This window comes from Bicyclus anynana, chromosome 20, assembly GCF_947172395.1.
Source record: "Bicyclus anynana chromosome 20, ilBicAnyn1.1, whole genome shotgun sequence".
Classification (NCBI taxonomy): domain Eukaryota; kingdom Metazoa; phylum Arthropoda; class Insecta; order Lepidoptera; family Nymphalidae; genus Bicyclus; species Bicyclus anynana.
This window is the reverse complement of record NC_069102.1, coordinates 9,625,150-9,649,740: the sequence shown is the minus strand read 5'-3', so window position 1 is coordinate 9,649,740 and position 24,591 is coordinate 9,625,150. Positions and strand designations below refer to the sequence as shown.

Here is a 24,591-nt window from a genome sequence, read left to right as displayed (position 1 = left end):
CGTTTTACTAGATCGTTTTTTAATAATTCTAAAACTGCCAAAACAAAATTGGCCAATTTTTTAAATGAAGAGGTCAGCGATTGATATCGATATATTTCCATGTACTATGCGAAATTAATATTGTTTATGTTAAATTTAATATTAGCCAAGTACCATATTCCGTGTATTCCTATTGTATTCCGTGATGCCAGTATATTAAAACAATGAAATCCCTTCCTATTTATTCAGGAAGGGATTGCATACATGCATACATTAGTAGCTAACGTTATGTTTGTATTTACTTTCAGATTCTACTGGGATCTCTGTATGCTACTGTTGCTGGTGGCGAACCTCATCATTCTCCCCGTCGCCATATCCTTCTTCAACGATGACCTCAGCACGCGGTGGATAGCCTTTAATTGTCTATCGGACACCATATTTCTTATAGATATCGTTGTTAATTTTAGAACAGGTGTGTACATTTGTTATTACATATTTTTACAATTAGAAAGAAAGAAAATATTTTTATTGCTACCATTATGCCACACATCACAATTTTCTTAGAATAAATAATACCCTGCGATATGTGGCATAACCTAGAAAAAAGTCAATTAAAATAATGAACAGATTTTTTAAATTAAAAACAACAACATAAATCCGCGAAATGTAAAAAATACAATGAATACTTAATACGTTTAAAAAGAAACTTTGAGCTTGGTTTGTCGACAATGTTTTCTATAACGAATTCGTAGAAAATGAAAATTTATGACATTTACTTTATTGTAAAATGGAATTAAAACATTTTTTTTTAATTAATTTATATAGGTAATTTATAATTTTGATGATGATGATTTGTGACTATTAATACGAACATTTATGAATAAATTACCACTACTATGGCTAAAAGTCAATAAAACTAAACTTACTAAATCCTTGACTACAATTTTGCAATAGTAACGTCTCCTTTGGTAAGAAGAAGTACAATAAAATTGTACTTCTACTTCTTACTCTAATTAATAATAGTACTTGCATTGACAGGACTATAAGATAATAGCAAAAAATCAACCGTATTTCCTTTTTTTCCAGGAATTATGCAGCAAGATAATGCAGAACAAGTGATATTAGATCCAAAGTTAATAGCGAAGCACTATTTGAGGACGTGGTTCTTCCTTGACCTCATCTCTAGCATACCACTAGATTATATATTCCTAATCTTCAATCAGGTAAACGTACGTTGCAATTTGGCCGTGTTCCTATTACTAGTTTTAATCTATCTTTTATGTTGTTGATTCTGTTTCAGCTTGGGTGTTAATTTTATTTCAGTATAGTGAGAATTTTTATTTTTGTTTTGTGATATTTTTTTCTCATTGTGATTCTTACCCAACTGCCACGAGAACGTTCAACGCGCCTTCGTGTTTGGTTATATATTCTCGTATTGTAAAGGTTTCTATGAAACCTTGCAAAGGTTTGATTGTCGCACTCTAGATACATCTTCAATTTTTATTTCAAATTTCACAGCTATAAAATATGTTTCTGCACGAATTCAATCATTAGTAACCCATATGAATCTGACGTGAACTCATTCTATTTTACCCTTCTTCGCTTCATCGCTCTTGTCTTTAGGTGATCTGATCGTATGGGATACTGAAGTCTTTATCTCTAGGGTTATGGCCTTTAATGAGCACATTTCAACTTTGTGCACTGTCTGTTCTTACAACTACACACTCTCTTCTTCTGGATTTTCTTAAGCCACAAAATGTTTACTGATTTGCACGTAAATCTCTTTGAAATTATTCCTTATCACTATAACATATATTTTACTGAAAGCATGTTTATTAATGGCATTTTATTATCAACTTTATATTGGTTTTAGCTTATTTTTGTTATATTCTTAAACAGCACGTATGTCTATGTATTCAGTGTTTTAACTATTATGCAAAAATCTGCAACACGACCAAATTGTAATATTTACATGGTACCTTAATACATTTACTAATTTTAACAACAGTTTTTGATAGCGATGTTATATGAAAGCAATGAAATATTTTACAGATGTCATCAATATTTGTAAATTCAGCAAATTTTAATTATCTACTTGTACAAATTCTAGTTTCACTAACATTTTACTTATACAATATCTCAAATGGAATATAAATTGTTTAAAACATAATTATAACATGTCAAGTGTAATGCTTCGGCACTTTTCTTTGGCTGACATATTTTTAAACCTATAAGTTAGCATCAGCAAGTATGCATGTTTTGTACACTTCTAATGTATAAAAATGTTAGGTTTCGCGTGTTGGCGCTCTAGATCTATTAGCGACGTGGAGAGGATCGAAGGATTGTGTAAGCACTGTCGTAACATTATTTCGATTATGTTCACAGGACTTTAGTGAAAGCTTTCAAATTCTTCACGCCGGTCGAGCGCTAAGGATACTACGGTTAGCAAAACTTTTATCGCTGGTACGACTGCTCAGACTTTCCAGGCTCGTCAGATATGTCTCGCAATGGGAGGAAGTATATGTAAGCCACCAATTTCTTCTAGCTTTGGAATTTTTTGCTCATCTTCTTACTTGCCAACTAACACAGCCCTAACCAACACATTACGCTCACATAAACTAACATTGGATTGACACTAACATAATTTTAATGATATTATTAATTTATATTGGAATATTTATAATGTTTTTTTTTAAAAGTGTCTGTGTAATGTTTGATTGGCGATAATGATTCTTGTAAATTTAACTGTGTGCAAAAATGTTAATCTACTATTAAAAATTCTAAAATGTTTCTAGTCAGTAGCGATCCTAATGACGTGTCATTGGAGTTTGTTGTTATCCTCTACTGTACCATTGTCCTGCCCTCCACTGTATGTGAGCCCATGTCCCGCTCTGCACTTCTCTACTGCTTCTCTGCAAGCTTGTTTCTGCCTGAGCACGCTCTCACTTGAGATGTCTAATCTGTCACTTTCTTTGCGCCAGTGCCGCGCCGCGCCGCGTACCGCGTCCGCCCTCTGCCGACCCAACCGTCCCACACTCACGTGATATTTGATTTGCCAATTTGATTTTTGTGTTTGCCGCTTCTCAAAGCCTTTAGATGATGCGCTGACGCCGAACTTTCCGTAATATTGAAACTTGCGTGACACATCCCGCGAAACAACGAACAGTAGTTACACTTGTACGTCTGATCCGAGATAATGAAACATTTATACGTAGATAGATATTAGGAAAATGACGGTAAATCAAATATTAGTGACGGAATCACTAGAACACCCCTTGCAAGAAGCCGATAGAAGCGAAATAATGAAATAATAATGCACCGATATGTACCAGATAATTAGTAGCCAGCCACGTAGTAGGTGAACTCCCAGTAGTAATGCGCGGAGAGTCAGTGAGAGTGGAGAGTGGAGTGGGGCAAGGGCGACGTCGCAGTGACGCTGTTGTGTGCAGATGAGCCCCGCTCCGCAGCCGAGCGACGAGCCGGGCGCCGCCGACGCCGCCTCGCGCGACCTCGCCTCGCAGGTGCCGCATGCTCCCGCGGTAGCTAGGGGCCTAGCCCTCTCGGTGTTAGTGCATCTGTGTGCGCACGCGCCCCCCGCCCCGCCGACACCCGCACCCCCGCGACGTCTCCGCCCGCCGACCCCGCCCGCGCTCCGGGCGCGCCTGGCTCTCTTCCTACTATCTCGTATTTCTCGCTTGTTTTCTAGATCTTGCAGAATCTCCAAAAAAAGCGCACGGAAAGAAGGGGAAGGCTCAGCTCCGACGTCGCCAAAAAGAAGGGTGACACCAAAAGCAATCTGATCTTTAAGGTAACCAGGGTCGGCGCAGCCGGCGCGCATGTGCTCGTTCGCCCGCTTGCATGCTCCGGCGCCGCCCGGCGTCCTTCACACGCTGCGCTCGCTTCGCTTCCTCTCTTTCGTTGGCGTTTCTGTCTCCGACCCCGTCCCCGGCAGCCGCGCGGAGGCGCGCCGGCGGCGGGCAGGGCCGGCCGCGGCGGCTCGAGCCCGCTCTGCCCGCAGGCCCGCCGATCGCATGCCCGCTCGACGACGAAGTCTCACGCGTTCATATTTTATTTCTCACTCTTTAAGAATCCATCGGTAGATATCATGGCGATGCTTGAACTCGAGCATCCTTGTCGCGCGCAGTCCGCACGGCTTCCTTTAGAGGCGATGCTGTCCGGCTGCTCGATGTTAATGTCACACGTTCTGTTCACAGTTCCTCAACATGGCGTCGGTGTTCATGCGGATATTCAACCTCATCTGCATGATGTTGTTGATCGGACACTGGTCGGGATGTCTACAGTTTCTCGTTCCGATGCTCCAGGGATTTCCCCCAAATTCTTGGGTAGCGATAAATGAGTTACAGGTCAGTATCAAAAATTCAAGAGACAACAGTTTTTTTGAAATGCATATATTATGACAGGATGGAACGGGAAGGGAACTATAAAGAAAAAGAACTATAGAAATAGGGGATTTCGAAGTCATCGCGCTGCTCCACCATACTGCTATGCTATGGATAGCTTAATGATCGTTACCTGGATTGGATCAACAGCCTAACGTGCTCTATGTGGTAGCGGGGTATCTACATATTACAAATTACGAAAGCCAGACATCTAAATACGAATTTCTTAAAAGAGAGAAAAGGAATTTCATATTACGATGCAGGACACGATTTTCTAATTAATGTAGTTCTATTGTATGATCAATTCAGATGGCTATTATTTAGATACAAGATTTTCTCTAACTTTACTAACGAGAGTTTACTTTAAAAACCTTCATGAGCCATCCATGTTATAATTTTTAGTATAGATAGGTTGCATCATTTTTAGATAATCTCAGCAAATACAGAAACAAACACTTAAACCTGGGTTTTTTTTATTGATTTGATACATGTTTGGTATCTATTTCATGTTTACAGGATGCCTTTTGGCTCGAACAATACTCTTGGGCGCTGTTCAAGGCGATGTCCCACATGCTGTGCATCGGGTATGGGAGGTTTCCGCCTCAGTCGCTGACGGACATGTGGCTCACCATGCTCTCGATGATTTCTGGCGCCACTTGCTATGCCTTGTTCCTCGGTCACGCTACCAACCTCATCCAGAGTCTTGACTCATCGAGAAGACAGTACCGTGAAAAGGTAAATACGAGCATTTTATCTATACTAATTAAAGAGAAAAGATTTTATTGTTTGTTTCATTGAATAGGCTCCGAAACTACTCAACCTATTTGAAAAATTATTTCACTTTTGGGAAACTTCACTATCCCCGGCTGATATATTCTATATTTTATCCCCGAGTTTCTACGGAAACGGGTACTGGGTATGGCGTCTGCTACTTTGAATTAAATTCATAAGTGTACTCTACACTCGGGATGAGTGACTTATGAGGAATCCGTGATTCCACGGCGTATAAGCCTTTGGGTTTTTACTGGATATTCTGTACGTAACTAATTTAGAAATTGTGCGCAGAAACTCTGCGATATTGTCGTCTTGCTTCGCCTTTCTACCAAAGGATAACAAAATGCCGTAACCGATGGCATTCCTAAATAGATGACATCCAGTCGATTAAGTCATAACAAACGTTTTAAATCCTTTAAAGCTAAAGAATTGAATGCCCTTTCGGCGTCTGTGATTCTTGCCACCTATATTATTAAACTCCTTTTAATGCCAAAAATAATAGGCATTTTCTAGGCGAGTCTGTTAATAGACCTCCTCATTGACACCCATCCGTCATGAATGTAACCAAGCACAAGTGTTATGACCATAAAAATATAGCTGAGTGTATATATCATGCGTCACAGATTCCGCATACACGTTTCTTCTTCACTTAGAGCGTTCATTTGTGCAATAGAAGTAGACATTGAAACCACATCAACATAGGTATCTATATTTTAGTTATAACCATAGGGATACGCTGTTATGAACACCTTATGGTAACTAATTAATAATGATAATTCAACAAACTTCATGATCCATATGTTTAGTTTCGATTTTGTGCAGATAAATGATTTTCATTCGTCATCAACGTCACCAATATCATCTTAACAACTAATCCTAAAGTCCTTGTTGCCTGTTTCAGAGACTCGACGTGAGTATAAAGAGAATGGTCGTTTCGTCGTATATATTTTTTAGTTGTTGTTTATATACTCACTTTTTCATTTATTTGCACATCTTCTTATCATTCCATGGATAACTGAGCAACACTTTAGATAATTGTTTTTGTTGTACCAAGATATCACTAATTGTTTAACTAACGGGTGTTCATGACAGCTTACATTCTTCATATTATTTCTATAAACAATACCCTGGTATATTTTGTACCGTACTAATCCATCATCTGCCTGGCATAAATGTCCAAATTGTAGATAGAGTTTAACCTTACATTACATATGAGTTGGAAAATTTGAAAAGTGATTTTTAAGTGCACAACTGATATTTATTAGCAAAAATTTGGGTGTGCCTGTTATTTTTTAGAACCTAAACAAAAACTAATAATTGTCAATTTTCAATAACAGGTAAAACAAGTAGAAGAATATATGGCGTACCGAAAACTACCTCGGGAAATGCGTCAAAGAATCACAGAGTACTTCGAACACCGATACCAAGGGAAGTTCTTCGACGAGGAATTGATTCTCGGCGAGTTGAGTGAAAAGCTTCGAGAGGACGTCATCAACTACAACTGCCGGTCGCTCGTGGCGTCTGTGCCATTCTTTGCGAACGCCGACTCTAACTTCGTCTCGGACGTCGTCACAAAATTACGTTATGAAGTCTTCCAACCGGGTAATTCTAGTTTATCTTTGCTACACCATATTCTTGTTTAATATACCTAAAAAGTCTCATTGGACCAGTGGTTACTGTATCTTTGGATGATGTGGTTTTGGGTTCCACGTCAGTAAAAGTTCATAGCCAGGAATTAGAAAAAAGTTGGTATTTTCACGCCACCATACCTCAAGAACACATAAATTCCTCAGTCATAAATGTTAAGCTTGCATTAGCAGCCTAGTGAGACCTATCTCCATTTTCCTCTTTGTTCTAAAGGAAGGCAAGTTCTAAAGTGGGTGGTTAAAATATGCGTTTAATTTTGTCAATGATTTCCTTTCCACCTGGTCGACCAACACTGCGCTTTCTGCGGGATTGCTATTCCACCACCTTGGGACCGCAACGACCATCGGCTCTTCGAAGTGCGTGCCCGTTATCTGTTACTTAATTATCTTTAATTTACCGTTACAGGTGACATCATCATCAAAGAAGGAACCATCGGTAACAAAATGTACTTCATCCAAGAAGGCATCGTGGACATCGTCATGGCCAACGGCGAAGTCGCGACGAGCCTCTCCGACGGCTCATATTTCGGCGAAATCTGTCTTCTCACCAACGCCCGGCGAGTCGCTTCCGTCCGCGCCGAAACGTACTGCAACCTGTTCTCGCTGTCCGTGGACCACTTCAACGCGGTGCTGGATCAGTACCCCCTGATGCGGCGGACGATGGAGAGCGTGGCGGCCGAGAGGCTCAACAAGATCGGCAAGAACCCCAACTTGGTGGCGCACCGCGAGGACGACACCACGTCGGAGGGCAACACTATCAACGCGGTGGTGAACGCGCTGGCGGCGGAGGCGGAGCACGTGAGCCTGTCGGACGACAGCGTGGCGCGCCTGTCGGAGCGCTCGCTGGGGCTGGCGCTGCAGCCGCTGCAGGCCGCGTCGTGCCGCATGGCGGGCGTGGCGCTGCCCGGGCTCGGCGTGGCGGCGGCGCTGCCCCGGCCCAAGTCCGAGCACGACTTCAGCGCCGCGCCGCCGCTCGCCAGCGCCGCCGCCTTCCACAAGTCGGACGCCGGCATCGCCCCCTGACGCCGCACGCTGTGCTAGCCGCGCCCGCGGCTCCCCGATAGCAATACTAGGCTTAGTGCGAGCGCGTCGCCTCGCTAGTTGTAGCGTAGACAGAGTATTATAGCTGCGACTTCGCCGGGCGCGCGCCCACCGCGCCCGCTGAATCTCATTTTGTGATCTTATACTTAATTCTCCTGTGTTATATTAGGTTAAATTTTATATCATTGACGCTGCGAGGAAGCGGATACGCGATGTATTCCGGTTGTATAGATATAACTGTTATTATATTGAAGGACGAAACTATTGAGTCTTTATAGAGATACCTTGCCACTAAAGAGATGATTAATTATATAGACTAGACTGAAATGTAAAGATATCACTATTTTATGCTCTGTTGGCGTACGAAATAGACCTATATTGTTGACGGATGCGTTACGATTCGTTCGCGGAGTTATGAACGTTGACGATGTAAATGCAACGTTCCCGGTGTAACGATTGTGACGTCATTATATATTTGAATTGTTAATAATTATGTAAAGTGTGGAGCGTAGAAGAGTGTAGACCGGCGCGCAGCCGCGCGTCGACCGCGCGCCGCACGCGCGCCGCACGCGCCCGACTGTGCCATACCGACGCGACGCGCGGCGGCCGCGGCCCACGCGCAGCTGTCGCGCTGCACAAGCGACGCACAATGTAACAAACCTCACGATTCCATAGCACACGGACGCTTTCTTATTTTTATTAATATTATTAAGTAGTTTAACTACCGATATCAGACCTACCGTTTGTCTCGGTTTCCTAAGTAGAAGTGGATCTGTAGAGCTTCGAACCGTTTCTTTATGTAAATATTGTAATATTAAAGAGGACTCGCCTTTAGTGCGGTCCGTTTTATAGAAGTGATAGGGGGACGCTCGCGGGAGCTGTCCAGTCAATTATCGCGCGCGCGCGACGCGGGACGTCTCGTTTCTCGATGCACTACAACACTTCGTACCTTGTTTTAATTGTAGGTGAAAATAATTTATTGTCGATAGTGATCATTTAGTACGAGTAAGTAGGGAGAGCGATAACAAATTCGGACGGAAAACTGTGTGTCGAGTGCGTGATTACTGATTCTAAATAACCGATCGCGTACAAACTACAACGTAAACTTGTCTATGGAATCAAAACAGCGCCACCTATTTACAGATTGTGTTTTGTGTTGTTAACAACTTGCAACTAGATGGCGCGGTTTCTGTTAAATGAAAACTTAAGTTCACTAACGCCATCTAATTGCAACGAGATAAAACACCAACTGTAAACAGATGACGCTGTTTGTAATTCATATAAATTCTAGTTTACGTTATGCGATGGAGTAGATGAATCTCGCACTCGACACGCGGTAAGTGTAGAGCAGCAGCGGCTGCGACCGGCCTCTGCCGGCTCGGCGACACTCAACACGGCACACATGCATGAGCGACGCTTGTTTCTTGCTGGATTGAGATCTTGTTTTTACTCTATCTATATAGCGATTTTTTCTGCGATTAGTGGTTATTGAAAGCACTTCACGAACTTTTAACTTTCTTAGCGTTAAATAGTTGACCGCAACGAGTAACATATCCTACGGTTAGCGTAGAGTAGCCGTTGAGCCGACCGCCGCCGGCGACGCATCTTGGCACGTTTCATCGTTGACTAATTCTTATAGTGTCATGACGATTTGTAAAAAAAATAATTTTGCAAATGTTGACTTTTTAGCCAAAATAATATAGATAATGAATGACGAACCAATACGCAGTAGCTTATTAGTAGATGAATGCAGCCTAGTTCTCAGTTTTGGCGACTCACACCGACACTTTGTACTCGAGGATATTTATACAGTGACTGTTAACTAAACAGAGTGACGCCTGTCAATTGATCTACAAAGAGAGGATATAATTGCGTTTTACCCCCAGAGGCATTTATTTACTGTTGTTTTATCTAACCGCTTTTGTAAATTATATAAATTTTATAGGAGAGATCTATTTTTATTGTGAAGTTGAGATCTGCTGAATATAAACAAAGAGAAAACCTATATTAAATCAAGAGATTTTTTTTATTGATACTGTTAATTATTAAATAGTTATATTATATTATACTGATTTCTGGTATCTATTTTCACCAAAAGTGCTCATCGCTGTCAAAAAAATTAGAGGAAATGCATTAAAGAATGAGAAAAACATATCCTGTTTTATTACCCACAAACCAAATTATTCACTAACGTGTCTTTAACAGACCAAAATATAATATCTACAAGATACAAGTAAGTATCTACATAAATAGGCCGAAGTTACTTGCCAAGAAAAGTAAGCCTGTTAAAGAACTTATCATCGGAATAATGTAAAAGAGAAACGTACTTCTTTTTAGATACATGTTTTCTAACCAAGATAACAATATTTAATGCAATTTCTAAATATAACACTACAAAGCGCCCTTATATATTTTAAGCGCTTATTAAGCGCGCTTCACCTATATTTATTCGTTTAACTTCATCAAATTTTCTTATTATAAAAAAACTTTGAATTAAAAGTCTTTAAATTTCTGTATACATATTTTTAGCAGGCTCAGAAGTGGATTACAAAAATAAGAAAACCAATGTCGAACAAAGGTTATATTCACAATATTTGTCAGGACAACTTAAGTACCTACCTAACAAATCAAACTGTAACCAAAAAAAAGATTCCGACTAATTAACAACCTCCTCTTTTTTTGAAGTCGGTAACAAAACAGAATTCACTACTCAAGAGACAAAGAGAGATTCTCATTGCCTCACTCAGAATAATTACGATCCACGAGAAATATTGGCAGATCGACCATCCAGCTAAACAACTGACACCGACTGTACGTCGAGCGACGTACCCCACCAGTCTCCTCCGTCCAACCACTTCCACTCTATACGGAAACAACCAGCGCCACCTAGCGTCGGGACGAGCCAACACGAGATAGTCGAGTGACATCATATCCTGTTCAGACTACTTATTTCCAACATTATTAGATTCTTACAAAGTTAGCTCACGATATTGAATGACAAAAGGTCATATTATCGGGGTTATTAAATTGGATACTTCAAGATTTGTGTATTTTGAACAAAAAATGGGTAGATATAGCATATCATGTACTTACATGATTGTTGATAAACCGTCGGTTTCATTCAAAACTATTATCATTAAACCAGTTATGAAGCCAAACATTATCACGCTGATCCCGTCAAGCCACCTTCGAACAGCGTGGTGAGTCTATTTCGCCACAATTCCGAGGGTTCACAGATTAGTAATATAATTAAATTCCTACGATAAGAATGGGATGGAAGTTGGAACTTTGTCAAAGTACTAAAGTAGGGACACTACTTAATTTAATTTGACAAGGTTTCAACGTTGATGATGACTGGCGGAGCGGGCGCATCTCAGTTCCTAAAGATCGCATCCTATTCTAATTGCGCACGGGTTGCTCTTTATTGAACGAATGCAAAACCATTAAATTCTTGTGTCACATTGTTCGTTTTTTAGAAGCCAAATCAACGTTTACCGGGTCAGCTAGTCTGTCTATATATCTTTCTTATTTGTCTGCGACATTACTTATCTGTGTTTGTCAATGTCATCCACAAAGTGACATGTAAAAAGTCAATGTCAATGTCATTATTTATCGTAACACTGCGTTTGCTTGTGTGTTTTACTGTTTTGAATTGAGTAATTTTGGATAATTTCGCGTCCCGTTTGAATTCCGCGATAATTTCAATCAAGATTTAATTGAAAATGTGATAGTGATAGATGTTATAATAAATGGATTTAAAAATAACAGACTGCTTTTGATTACTTGAAAGAAAACACGTGGAAATAAGTAATTGCAAGATGTCCACTCGACGAGCTAGAATTAAAGCTGTTACTTCTTTACCACCAAGAAGAAAAATCGCTGTGGTGGCAGAGAGCAAAACGGACAAACCAGTTACAAGCACTAAAAGTCCCCGTACTCCGTTGGATCAGAAATCGCCTCGTAGTAAAAATGTTACAGAGGCCAAAACTGACGATAACATCGCTCATACCGGGATAGAAAAATTAATTATCACAGAAAATCCAGGTTCAAGTAAAACCGCAACAGTTGATAGTGTATACAAAGCAAATACGCCAATAATTCCACACACACCAGATAAAGTGCTCTCTGTAGATAACAAGAAATACGATTGTAATGTGTTCGCATCGCCAGCAAGAAAGGATAGCCCTAAGAAAACTTTTGCATCGCCTATCGCTCCGTCACCTAAAGTTATCAGGAGCTCAGATATATCAAGACCTCAAACACCCCACAGAACACCCACACCATGTAAAATTAGTGATAATAATGAACTACAAATTGCAGAGAGAATTGTTAGCAAAATTGATCATAGTGCTAAAAATCCTGGGAAGGATATTAGGGATGGTAGGTACTTTTTGCTAAATATTCATTTCATATATATCATCTTTTTTTTCATTCTCTACAAGTTAGCCCTTAACTACAATCTCACCTGATGGTAAACAAGCTAACTTGGTAGGAGTAGAATGAAATCCACACTCCTTTTGGTTTCTACACAACATCATACCAGAACGCTAACTTGCTTGGCGGTATGTCTTTGTCGGAAGGGTGGAACTAGCCACGGCCGAAGCTTCCCACCAGCCAAAATAAATCTGATGTTTATGATAATCTCAGACTTTGAAACACTAGAAAACCGTAGAGCATTTGTTTGTCTTAAAACTTTATTTTTGAAATTCTGCCATATCTACAGATTCAACTTTATATGCAAAAAATTTTGGAACAAAACTAAAATAATATATTACCATATTAGGCTTATAATTGGCTGTACGATTTCATCTAACATAGATGTTGCCTTTTATTCTTCATAGAAGTTTATAAAACTTCTCAATGTTAGGTATTCATTGGACGTAAACTAGCAAAGTAATCTATCTATTACACTATACAATATTTTAGATTACAGTATACCCAGTGTTAACGAAAGTACTGATGATGAAGCAATGGATGGCATAGTCCCTCTGAAACCTGCTACCAAAGTCCAGAAGCCTATTGATGTATTGAAAAATGAGATCATATCAGAGAATGCTGAAGTGTTGTTTGATCCTATTGTACCTCTTCCGTCACCGAGCAAAGTCCGCCCTAAACTACGTCCGGTACCAAGATTGGGACCACATAGAAGGAATAGTGTGCAGGTATATTATATATATATAAAAATTAATTCTCTCTACTGCTGAAAGGATTTATCTTATCTTGGTCTTGAAATGTTCGTGGAGGTATAGGAAAGGTTTAAAAGTTGAGAAAATTTTTTCTATTTCCCATAAAATTTAGTTTAAGAGTCAATTATAGATCTTAAGGGTAGGGGTAAGGTAGGGTAAGGATATGGAAGAATTGCACATAAGTCAAAGCCAAGCTTGACCGGTTTCGCTAGTTTATGAATAATATTTTCACTAGCAATTAGACAGAGCTTTCTATTGAAATGGAAAGCATCAACTCACTAAAAGACTGGTTGCCCAGTTAGGTAAGAATTTAATTTTTTGTCAATTGTACTAATAAATCAAATAAATTGCAGTCAGAATTAATGAATCAAAGGCAAAATCAAACAATCAAAATGTTTTTTCTGTATCCCTGACTTGACCTGACTTTGGTTTAGAACACTAACTAAGAGGGAGAATTAACATGTTAAGATTAGCATTACATGCATTCACCATACGGATGCCAGGTCCATTGCATGGCAGAGAGAAAATCTTGAAAAATCTTTGAATCCTAGAATTGTGACCCTATTCCTGTTGGTCACAATTCCAGGGCTCTGCACCAAGTTATTCTCTCTGCTTGTGTTTCTCCCTCCCAAGCCAACATTGATAAGATCCTATTAAAGCAGCTTTGGATACTCATATCAATATATAACTTGCTGCAGTTCTGGTGAAGCCAAGGTCTGATGATGTCAAGGAAATATATTATATATATAGGAGATTTTGCCGGTGGTCCTGTCATACCCACTCCCACATATCATATAGTGACTTTTAGTCAATTTATTTGTTAGATTATCACACTATCACACTAATATTATGAAGGCGAAAGTTTGTAAGTGTGTAAGTATGTTTGTTCCTCTTTTACGCTGCAGCTACTGAAGAGATTTGGCTGAAATTTGGAATGGAAATAGATTTTACTCTGGATTAACATACTTTTTATCCCAGAAAAATCCATGATTCACACAGGATTTGTGAAAAACTGAATGAGGATAATGACTAGGTTTGAATATATTGATTTTTATGATACATTCGGGTAAATAAGGTCAACGTTAACTAATTTATACATAAAAAACAAAGATTGTCTGGATATATGCAAAATAAATGAGATTATAAAATTTCAAAATCTATTAAAAATCTTTTATCGTAATTAGATGAAAATTCATACAGTTTTAGCTTCCTTACATTAAATGTGACATTTTATAATAATGAACTATAAACATAAACGCACAAATAACAAAGATATTAGTAATTTTGTTTGAACGCACATACAGATCTCACGATCATTACATTACCTACGACGTCATTAGTTCGTTCGTTCGTATTTTGTATGGGGCGTTTTTCAACGATACGTGGCAGCGCCGCAAATCTGACCCTTTAAATCCCTGTAGCTCCGAAAGTAATGATCGCAGATACCCTGTTACTTTTACAAAATTGCTTTACTATTAGCATACTCTTAACTTATATACAATTTAAAAAACTCCGTCATCATCATCTCGTTATTCTACGCGGACATAAGTCGCGGGCGTCCGCTAGTATTATTATAGTATTATTTACTCACATGTACAGATTGTAAATACTCGCAAAACATAACCTTACGAGTCCCTGCCTAGTTTCCATTCACCAATGACTAAAATCCCAGAGATATCTTGTTCTATAAGTTGTATAAATTCACAGGGCAGTGCGAGTGAATCAGAAGATGAAAATCGTCGTGGTCTTCTGAATGCAAAGGATCGACAGACACATGATGTGCACACATTGGCATCTTTACCTAATAGGTAATATATTTTATTTAATCTAAGTCATATAATCTGGATTGCATCATCATTAAGCATTTGTATACAATCAAATCAAATCAAATCAATATCCATTTATTTCAAATAGGCTTAGTTTACAAGCTTTGCTTTGCTTTGTGAAATAATATTATAATATTATACTTAAGATAATGGTAATAATAATTAGTCGAAAACTCGAGTTAGTTATTTAAATTAAAATAGTACATTATATGACAAAGTTTCATAAAAAATTAACAAAGAAAAAAGAAGAATATAGTTTTATTATAGAGAGTAGATGCATGTTTATTTAAGTTATTTACTCTTTCATATAGCAGCATATAACTCTTTTATAAAACTCAATGTATAAAAAGTATAAGTAAGTATCAAGTATAAAAAGTACACACAAGTTTTAAATACACCTCTCATACTATTTGTATAATCTACTATTTATTTAGTTAATGACATCCAGACAATTTGTATAATTGCTCTACACAATAGGTATTTATAATCAATTTGTAATTGTTTCAGAGATGTGAGCCGAGTTAGAAATGACTCTGTTTGCTCAAGTGTCAGCCAGGCAACCGCGCCGCCCGCCGCCGCCGCGTCGCCTGTTAGAGACAAACAACAAATTCACAAGTATGCCCTATTTATTAACCGACTTCAAAAAGGAGGAGGTTCTCATTGAAAACTAGATGGTGCCCGCGATTTTGCTTTGAACGCTTTCAACCCATGTTCAGGTCACTGCTGAGCTCGAATCTCCTCTCAGAATGAGAGGGCTTAGGCCAATAGTCCACCACGTTAGACCAATGCGAATTGGCAGACTTCACACACGCAGAGGATTAAGAAAATTCTCTGGTATGCAGGTTTCCTCAGGTATGATGTTTTTCTTGACCGCTTGAGACATGTGATATTTAATTTCTTAAAATGCACACAACTGAAAAGTTGGAGGTGCATACCCCGGATTTGAATCCACACCCTCTAGAATCGGAAGCAGAGGTCATATCCACTACTAGGTTTGTCACGTCTCACCTCACCACTAGGCTATCCCTCTAAAACTCCCAAACTAAAATCTCCTGACAAACTAAAACTTGAAGTGTGAATTTCATCATAATAACTAGCTGCTTGCTAAATTTTAGCCCAATCCGTTAAGTGGTTTGTTTGAGCTGTGTGTGCTCATTGTTAACAACTCATATTCGGCTCACTGTTGAACTCGAGTCTCCTCTCAGAATCAGACTCGATCCTTAGCCCACCAAGCTGGCCAAATGCGGAAACTTCATCTTTTAGTAAACTAGAGAAGTTGTTGACCGTTTTTTATGCCATTTAACTACAAAAGGGTTTCCTAGGGAGCTCATTACACAATAAAAACGAATACAACAATGAAACATAGATCCTATAGAAACAGTTTTTACAAACGCGTTTAGATCATTGATCTTGTACTTTCTAGACAGAGGGTCTAACGAAGCAACCCCTGTAGCCGAGTGGCGCTTCGATTGTCTTTCTACGATCGCAAACACTTCGAAAACTAGAAAAATGTATGGGAATAAAAATAAAGTCGAGTTAGTTATTTAAATTAAAATAGTAGACTATATGACACAGTTTCATAATAGGGGTTATTATTTATTAAAATATGAGTGCACTTAATAAAAAATTAACAAAGAAAAAAGAAGAATATAGTTTTATTATAGACAGTAGATGTATACATTTAAGTTATTTACTCTTTCATATAGCAGCATATAACTCTTGATCAATGACAGATCATGATTTATTTATTTATTTATTTATTAAGTTTGCTAGCGACTTTTACATATTTTTACACATACAAAAAATCAACTTATGAACTAACATGCTTAGCGTATGCAAAATCGTATTAAAGCAAACATTGCTTGCAAAACCACTTTCATCTAATATTTTACAAAACAAAATACTTATATTTTACAACTTAAATATAAATCTAAAGTATCCTAATTAAAAGCAAAAAAGAAAAAATTAAATATGTATTTCTGTATCTAAAACTATATAATCAAAAATTAATAAAAAAACTAAACAATAAATAGTAAAAAAAATGCAAGGAAACTAATAAAACAAGCTAATCATACTTGGCTAACCAGGTTATTAATGATTAACCTGCGAAATGTGTTTGGCGAATTTGAATTGACATCCAGTGAACCACTAAGCTTATTATACAGTTTACATAGCCGAGGGAAGATGGAGTTGGCGCCGAAAACTGTCCTGGTGTGAGGTGGAAAAAGTGGAGTAATAGCAGAACGCGGATATCTATATGGCACTCTAAAATTTATTTTACCTAATAACTCAGGGCAGTCTAACTTATTTCTTAGCAGTTTATACATATAAGAATATTAGGTCTAACAAATCCCGTCTTTGTTCGAGGGTTATCATTTTAAAATACTTGAGCCTTTTCCTATATGAAACTACTGTTTTATGAATTTTTGATGAGTATGATAGATGCCACATAAATCTTTTTTGCACACGTTCTAGCCTTACATGGTGGGTAGCGTAATGTGGACGCCAAACAATACTACAGTACTCCAAATGACTACGCACAAGACTATTATAAAGAGTCATTTTAGTTTTAGGTTCTTTGAGAGATCGACCTTGGCGCATAACAAATCCCAGTAATTTAGACGCTTTCTTTATCACACTTTCTATATGGTTCAAAAAGGTTAATTTTCTGTCAAACATAACTCCTAAATCTCTTATAACGTCAACTTCCTTGAGACTATTACCATCTAATTTATATTGAGTTTGAAATATATTGACTTTACGAGTGAATTTAATATGAAGACATTTATTAAGGTTAAGTTGCATGCCATTAGATTTGCACCAATTTATAAGTCTATTTAGATCACTCTGCAGTAGAACTGAATCGGCCATTGAACAAATTGTTTTTGATATCTTTAGGTCATCGGCATATAAATATGGTTTGGACTGTTCAAAGCATAGTACAACGTCGTTTACAAATATATTAAACAAAATCGGGCCTAGATGCGATCCTTGAGGTATACCTGACGTTATTTTGTTTATCGAGGAGCTAAAACCATTAATAACTACGTAAAATGTTCGTTCATTCAAATATGACGATAACCATTGCAATACCGAACCTGAGAACCCATAATACTTTAATTTTTCAACTAGAAGAGCATGAGGTACTTTATCGAATGCTTTTTTAAAATCTGTATAAATGGTGTCTACTTGTTTTTGAGAGTCTATAGCTTCTGATAAAGTAGAATGGAAACTAACTAAGTTTGTGGTAGTTGACCGGCCAGGCAAAAATCCATGCTGGTAATCAGAGACAAAACTTTTGAAATATGTTTGTATTAGGGGACAAACTAAAGACTCAAAGACCTTGGCTAAAACAGAGAGAATTGATATGGGCCTATAGTTCTGTATATCCTTTTCGTCATCACTCTTGAATATTGGTACAACTTTTGCCTGTTTCCAAAGAGTTGGAAAGGTACCAGAGTTTAATGACGCTTTAAAAATTAGGTAAATAGGAACAACAAGATAGGTCGCGCAATTTCTAATGAATATTGGTGGAATATTGTCCGGTCCTGATCCTTTTGAAATATCAAGGTCTTTTAGCTTTTTCAAAATCTCAGTTTGACTTATTTCGATGGTTCCAAAGTTTTCGCTAATACCTAAGTAGGGGATTTTTTGTAAATGGTTAGAATATTCCATACTACAGCTATTATCATCATCATATACGGAAGCAAAGTAACTAGAGAACATATTACAAATTTCAACTCCGTTGTTTGAAATATTACCCGCGTAACTCATTGTAGCTGGATAGGAGTTAGGATTTTTACGCTTGCCTTTCAGGAAAGTCCAAAATGCTTTTGGGTTTTTCTGAATTTGCTTTTCAAGGTCCTTATTATAATTGTTGTAGGCATCCCGTGTAGCTTTATTGCATCTGTCACTAAGTATTTTTAATTCTATTTGATCCATTGGATTATTATATTTTTTAAAACGTTTTAAAATTTTATATTTTTCTTTAATTCTTTTTACAACCATATGATCAACCTGTCGATAGCAAATGTCATTCCTATAAATTTTTCAAGTTTTCGAAGCATTTCGATCGTAGAAAGAGAATCAACGTCCACTTGGCTACAGGGGCTGGTCTTATTGTAATTGCTCTGTTATAAGAGGTCTTTAATATTTAGATGTTTTTTTTTTTTCAAGTATTCCACAGAGTTTTAAATGTTACCAGGATGCGTCGTCAAGAGGAATGCCGCCGCAGGATGGCGATGCGTCGCCGGAGAGAGACCGCCAAGCGCGAAAACCTCACCATGTACGACCTCATTTTCTACAACCCCACCACAAACCCCCTTGTGTAAGTATCATATTATATTGTACTTGGACTCGTGACTTCGTCCACGTGGATTTTAGCATCGATATAAATCGTTAGATGGGCCCCTCCATATTAAAGAACGCACAATTTTATGTCATTACCCAAAGACGTGCACGCACATCTTATCTTAGTACGTAACAAGAGCATGCTGTGAGTGGACGTGGACTTAAAAAAATATTTACTGTTTTTTCTTGTTTTAATCTATTAAGTATGCCTTCGTATTCATTTTGGAAGTGTAAACACACAAGCCACAACATGAATAAGGAGAAATGTGTGAGAGATGACGTACTCAATGTGCGAAACCAATAACAATTCCACGACGCTTTGAGGCCCATCTAACGTTCTACGATAGATCGATTTTAGTTTTCCACAAATACCGCGGGAACTGTCGCGGACTTTTTTTTTGAACTTTTAAAAGGGAACAATTCCGTCATACATGATTTTTGCGAAACTTTATTACGCGGCGTAAGCTCTCAATAGGAAAAAAAAACCACGATTTAGAAACATTTCTTCTTTGCTCCGCTCTTATTGGTATTAGCGTGATAATATATAGCCTATAGCCTTCCTCGATAAATGGGCTATCTAACACTGAAAGAATTTTTCAAATCGGACCAGTAGTTCCTGAGATTAGCGTGTTCAAACAAACAAACAATCATACACTTCAGTTTTATAATATTAGTATAAGGTAAAAATCAGAATCATTATAGGAGCACTTTGCGTGGAAATATCTGTACAATCCCTTAAAGTTGGAGTATGCCCGACTAGTTTCGAACTCATACGGGGCTCTTAGTTATGCGCTGGTTCTTGCGACGCGGCACGGTCCATACTCTAAATTGTCGCATTACAAGAACCAGATTATAGCTAAGGGCCCTGTACGGGTTCGAAACTAGTCGAGCATACTCCAACGTTATATAATAATTGCTAAGCTAAGGGCTTGTACACAAAACTGCGATGCGACATCGCATCGTAAAAATCTACGAGCTCGCACAACGCATCGCAAGAACTTGCGAATTGATTCGCAACGCGCATTCCTGTGATGTTTCGTCACATTTGTTGACGCCATTTTTAGTACGGTCTCCTAAGCAATAACAGAAGTGCACACTTCTTTTTATGATCCATGTCACGACCTAGTTTTCAACTCAATATACGTTTAGTACGGTTGATGGTTGTCGGAGGAATGGTCACCCTGGGAGTCGCCTTGCCGCACGAAATCGCATCGCAGCAATTCGTGTCGTAATTTTCTGCGTTGCGAATTCGCGTCGCGTCGCATCGCAGTTTTGTGTACAAGCCCTAATAACGTAACGTACTAAAATAGGAAGCTAAAAGAATGACATTTAATGTTCCATAAAATTAAAAATAATATTTTTTTAAACCCTGAAAACAAAAGAATACCAACTTGTTAAATTTTTTTAATAATCTCATTTTTTTATGTTTTCAGGTTAAATGACGATGAAATTAAACTCAAAGAAGCGACAGAAAAAGAACTGGCCGAGAGGAGAGCTCAAGAGAAAAACGGAGATGCAGAGAAGCCAGCGGAAAGTCCGGAAACGTCATCAGAGAGTGCCCCAGTACCACAGATAAAGCTGGGTCCCAAAGGAGAAATAATTCTTGACGAACAGAGCTTGGTACGCTAAATTCTTATGATTTTCTGGGGACCTTAATGTCACTTCAGCGTATTATGCTAAATACAATTTTAAAAACTGTCATCATCCCTATTACAACACAAAACATTATTGCCAAAATCACTAACGCGACTGGCAGCGTGACGGTGTCAACGCTGCCTAACAATCAACTGAGCTCGAATCATCAAATACCCTCTTATTTATACCAACACATTCCCCTTCACAAAAACATAAATACCACCCGCAATCGAGGATACACCAATAAAAAAAAAATACCAAATCTCCTTGCAGGTGATAAAACAAACGGAAAGCTCTCGCGTAGTGTCGTCAGTAGTACACGAAGGCGCGTGGGGCGGCGAAGGCAAGCGGCACACGTTCAACCGCGCCGCCGGCTGGAGCGCGCCCGAGACGGTGCAGTTCTACCGCGCGCTCGCCGCGCTGGGGACCGACTTCTCCCTGATGGCGCAGCTGTTCCCCCATAGGACGAGGAAGCAGCTCAAAGTTAAAGTAAGATTTATTATAGGACTCAAAGGTGATTACAAATATAAGAAAACTAATGTCGAACAAAGGTTATGTATTCACAACACTTGTCAGGACAACTTAATTTACAAATCAAACTTGAGTGACCTTGAGTGAAGTCACGCACTTGTGAACGATGTGTGTAGGGTTAAAGGTACCTTTGACTGATATCAAACACTCAAGTCCACTCAAGTCACTCTCCCCGCCTATCCCAAGTAACCCATAAAGAGTATTGACGCTTGTAATTTGTAAACCACTTCGACAAACGTTTTTGGGACTGGCCAAGCTCCGTTTTAAATATTCACTTCTAAATTCGTTTACCCAGTTCAAAAAGGAGGAGAAACAGAACGGAGCGCAGATAGAGAAAGCATTACGCGCGTCCGTACAGTTCGACGTCACCCAGCTGAAGAAGGAGTTCGAAGAGGAGCGCGTGCTCGCAGCGAAGCAGGCGGAGATCGCGCGAGAACAGTTGAACAAGCAGAAACAAGCGGACAAGGAACGACTGAAAGCTAATAAAGACGCCCGTTTGAGGCAAAGTGAGTAACTTTTTTATTTGATTGTGCGACACAAGGATGTCTACTACATTTTCTTTCTTATCTGCTTTCGAGAATCCAATTTTTCGATTTTTTGACTCTCCAAACAGTGGTGTCAGAAGTGGGATCTTGGTGTATAAGTATCTGTGTGACATTCCTGTTAATGCCCAAAAACGCCGTACCCTATCACCGTGTACAGATGGAAGCCGGAAGCCGCTGCCAAGAAAAGTAGTCAACGCTATCACTGAAGCCATAATCATCATCCCACTTCTGACACGACTGTTTACAGGTGGATTCTAGAGGGCTTATAAATCTATTATTAACCCTTTAAATACTAAGGAAATATTACAAAGAAGGCTAGTGCCTCCGAGGAGATCTAATATTAATCTACTTTTAGATTATTATAGTTCAATATCGAAAAATTAGGTATTGCGTAATCTTTAAACGCGAATCTGCGTCATAACGCACATTGCATTGTGCTGAGTCGCGTGTGTAATAACAGTTCACGATGTCAAGCCAGCGCTTTTTGGGGTTACGATACGATGCAAGGGAGACGAAATAACGACAAACAGGATGATAAATTTTTTTTGGGACCCTGTCCAATGATTGCCACGAGCCTCGGATAGTATAATTACGCTTACACCACTGAGGGAGAGTTGTGTTCAATCTTGGGCCAACCTTCTTGTTGCTGACTCTTACGTCAACACATTTGTAATAGTCATGTTTGCATCACTGAACATTATACAATATATGTATACGTTAAGCGTTATACTAGACGCGATGTTGCTAAACAGATGAATAATAATAAAAATAAAGTCCCTATCCCCTAAATAAACCCATTTCAACTATTGTTGAATTCTATTTGACACCTTTTCTTAATACGGTAGTATGTTATAGACATCGCAAAAGTATATTAATTAACATAACTTATTTTTACCAACAGATCGCGCATCTAAAGCCCAAGAAGTATCTAAGGCCAGAGATAATGTAATAACTTCTAATACCCAAAGGAAACGGTCCCAACAAGCAACTACGCCTCTACCTTCATTATCAACAGTGGCCATAGTCAATTCAGCCTCTAGATCCAGAGAAGATTCTAACAGCATAACAAGTACACCGCAAATGAAATCACCAGACGTTACAAACTCAGTGCAGATACCGAAAAATATAGAAAACGGATCATTAGTTGTGTTAACTGTGAATGATCCATCGTCACCGTCTAAGAAAATGTTGCAAACATACATTGCAAACGGTCCAGGCAAGTTGACACCTGTTGCATTACCACCGAACATATTGAACTATGTCGTTGGTTACATGAAGAAGAGTACTCCGAAAGGTTCCAACGTCTCCTCACCCCAGTTGTTATCACCGAGCAGTGTTACAAGTGTGGACAGTAACAGTGCAGCAAATGCTGTGATGCCAAGCCCATCTAAAAGGCAACGGCATAGTTCGTTCTCTATTACACAGCTTTGATATATTGTGTTAAGTGTTTTTAAACAACTTATTGAATTATGTTGTTGGTTATATGAAGAAGAGTACTCCGAAAGGCTCCAACGTCTCCTCATCTTGGTTGTTATCACCGAGAGCAGTGTTATGCTAGTTTTTTAATAATAATAATAATTATTAGGTATTTATTTCATATACGCACATGAATTCTCTCAAAACTAAAGCAATAAAATGACATCGATGTTTTCTTGTGGACTGGTGCTAAAATGGGCTATCAAGAATGATATTCCATTTCACTGCACATATTTCAAAAAGTAGAAATTCCATTTTTAGTGAGTATACTAGAATTTATCATGTATATGGTTATAATGTTGGTAGTCTTTCTTTTCTTATAATAAGAACACAATTAGAAACCTTTTATACATAACCAACCTTTTAGAACATAAGGATGACGAAACGAGCGTCATATATTTAGCTTGGATTTTTATATACTTACAAAACCCTACCCCTCCACCCTACTCAGAAAAAAATTAGAAATGAAGGTATAATATGCATGCCATTTCATAACTTATTTGTTTTAAATTATGTATTGTTTGTTTATAATGTGTTATTCATAATAAATTAAATTATTCATTGAATTTATTTTCATTAATTTAAGAACAAGTTAATTATAATTATTATTAGGTGTGAAATGACTAGTGATTTATACCCTCATTTTTAGTTTGTTGGTTGTAACAGTACACATCGAGTAGGGCTTTAGTATAGAATAGATTGATCTGTAATACTATTCTTTAACGATTTTTATACCGTGCGAGCTACGAATTCACCTCAGTCTTTCTCATTCTTTAGTAGTCATAGATAAAAGACAACTAGATGAAGTCATAAAGTGGCTTTGGATTCTAGAGCCTGACAGGCTAATACCACTCTGCTTTTATTAAAAAGTGACACAAGTTTTTTTATTGATTGAAGATATACAGCCTTGATTCATGTCATCATGCCTCTTATTTATAGCGTAAAAAAATCACCTGTGATATTGTTTTTTATTTATTTCTAAGTGTATCTACATTAAAATAAAATTAATGTAACCGTATAGGTTTTAAGTAATATATTGCAACTAATAATTATTATTCGTTGTTTTATTTATGTATTTTTCACCTACATTTGAATAGTTTGCTATTTTATCATGATGCACACAGTGGCAAACATTTTAGACTAAGTATTTAGACGTGTCACTAGCGCGTCGAAACAGAGGCGATTATAGGTGGTTAATTGTC

The 24,591-nt window shown here is 38.2% G+C and overlaps 2 protein-coding genes across 13 annotated transcripts in view; both read left to right on the top strand.

Annotated features, from left to right (window-relative positions):
• The window catches only part of LOC112057979 (potassium/sodium hyperpolarization-activated cyclic nucleotide-gated channel 2), a 342,833-nt gene extending 332,841 nt beyond the window's left edge, over nt 1-9,992 (top strand). For 9 of the 12 annotated variants that reach the window (XM_024098601.2, XM_052887779.1, XM_024098608.2 and 6 more), the window contains 8 exons: nt 288-451; nt 1,066-1,208; nt 2,365-2,502; nt 3,686-3,787; nt 4,194-4,343; nt 4,896-5,114; nt 6,491-6,755; nt 7,206-9,992. In XM_024098601.2, the coding sequence (XP_023954369.1) occupies nt 288-451; nt 1,066-1,208; nt 2,365-2,502; nt 3,686-3,787; nt 4,194-4,343; nt 4,896-5,114; nt 6,491-6,755; nt 7,206-7,822 (1,798 nt within the window). In that variant the 3' untranslated portion in view covers nt 7,823-9,992. The remainder of the gene's footprint in view (nt 1-287; nt 452-1,065; nt 1,209-2,364; nt 2,503-3,685; nt 3,788-4,193; nt 4,344-4,895; nt 5,115-6,490; nt 6,756-7,205) is intronic. The other 3 variants (XM_024098602.2, XM_024098604.2, XM_024098603.2) reach the window with 3 other exon arrangements.
• A 1,451-nt stretch (nt 9,993-11,443) lies between these two features.
• Nucleotides 11,444-24,444, top strand: LOC112057982 (uncharacterized). The gene is made up of 9 exons (XM_024098612.2): nt 11,444-12,220; nt 12,767-13,002; nt 14,734-14,834; nt 15,360-15,467; nt 19,057-19,179; nt 20,636-20,822; nt 21,111-21,326; nt 21,664-21,874; nt 22,815-24,444. Exons 1-9 carry the CDS (start codon nt 11,659-11,661, stop codon nt 23,342-23,344), a joined length of 2,274 nt encoding a protein of 757 aa, XP_023954380.1. The 5' UTR covers nt 11,444-11,658; the 3' UTR covers nt 23,345-24,444.
• Nucleotides 24,445-24,591: the final 147 nt, after the last annotated feature.

Coding starts and splice junctions, on each gene's coding strand:
- LOC112057982 (XM_024098612.2), top strand. CDS start 11,659: ATGTCCACTCGACGAGCTAGAATTAAAGCTGTTACTTCTTTACCACCA. Junction 12,221..12,766: donor TGGGAAGGATATTAGGGATG/GTAGGTACTTTT, acceptor ACAATATTTTAG/ATTACAGTATACCCAGTGTT. Junction 20,823..21,110: donor TTCTTGACGAACAGAGCTTG/GTACGCTAAATT, acceptor ATCTCCTTGCAG/GTGATAAAACAAACGGAAAG.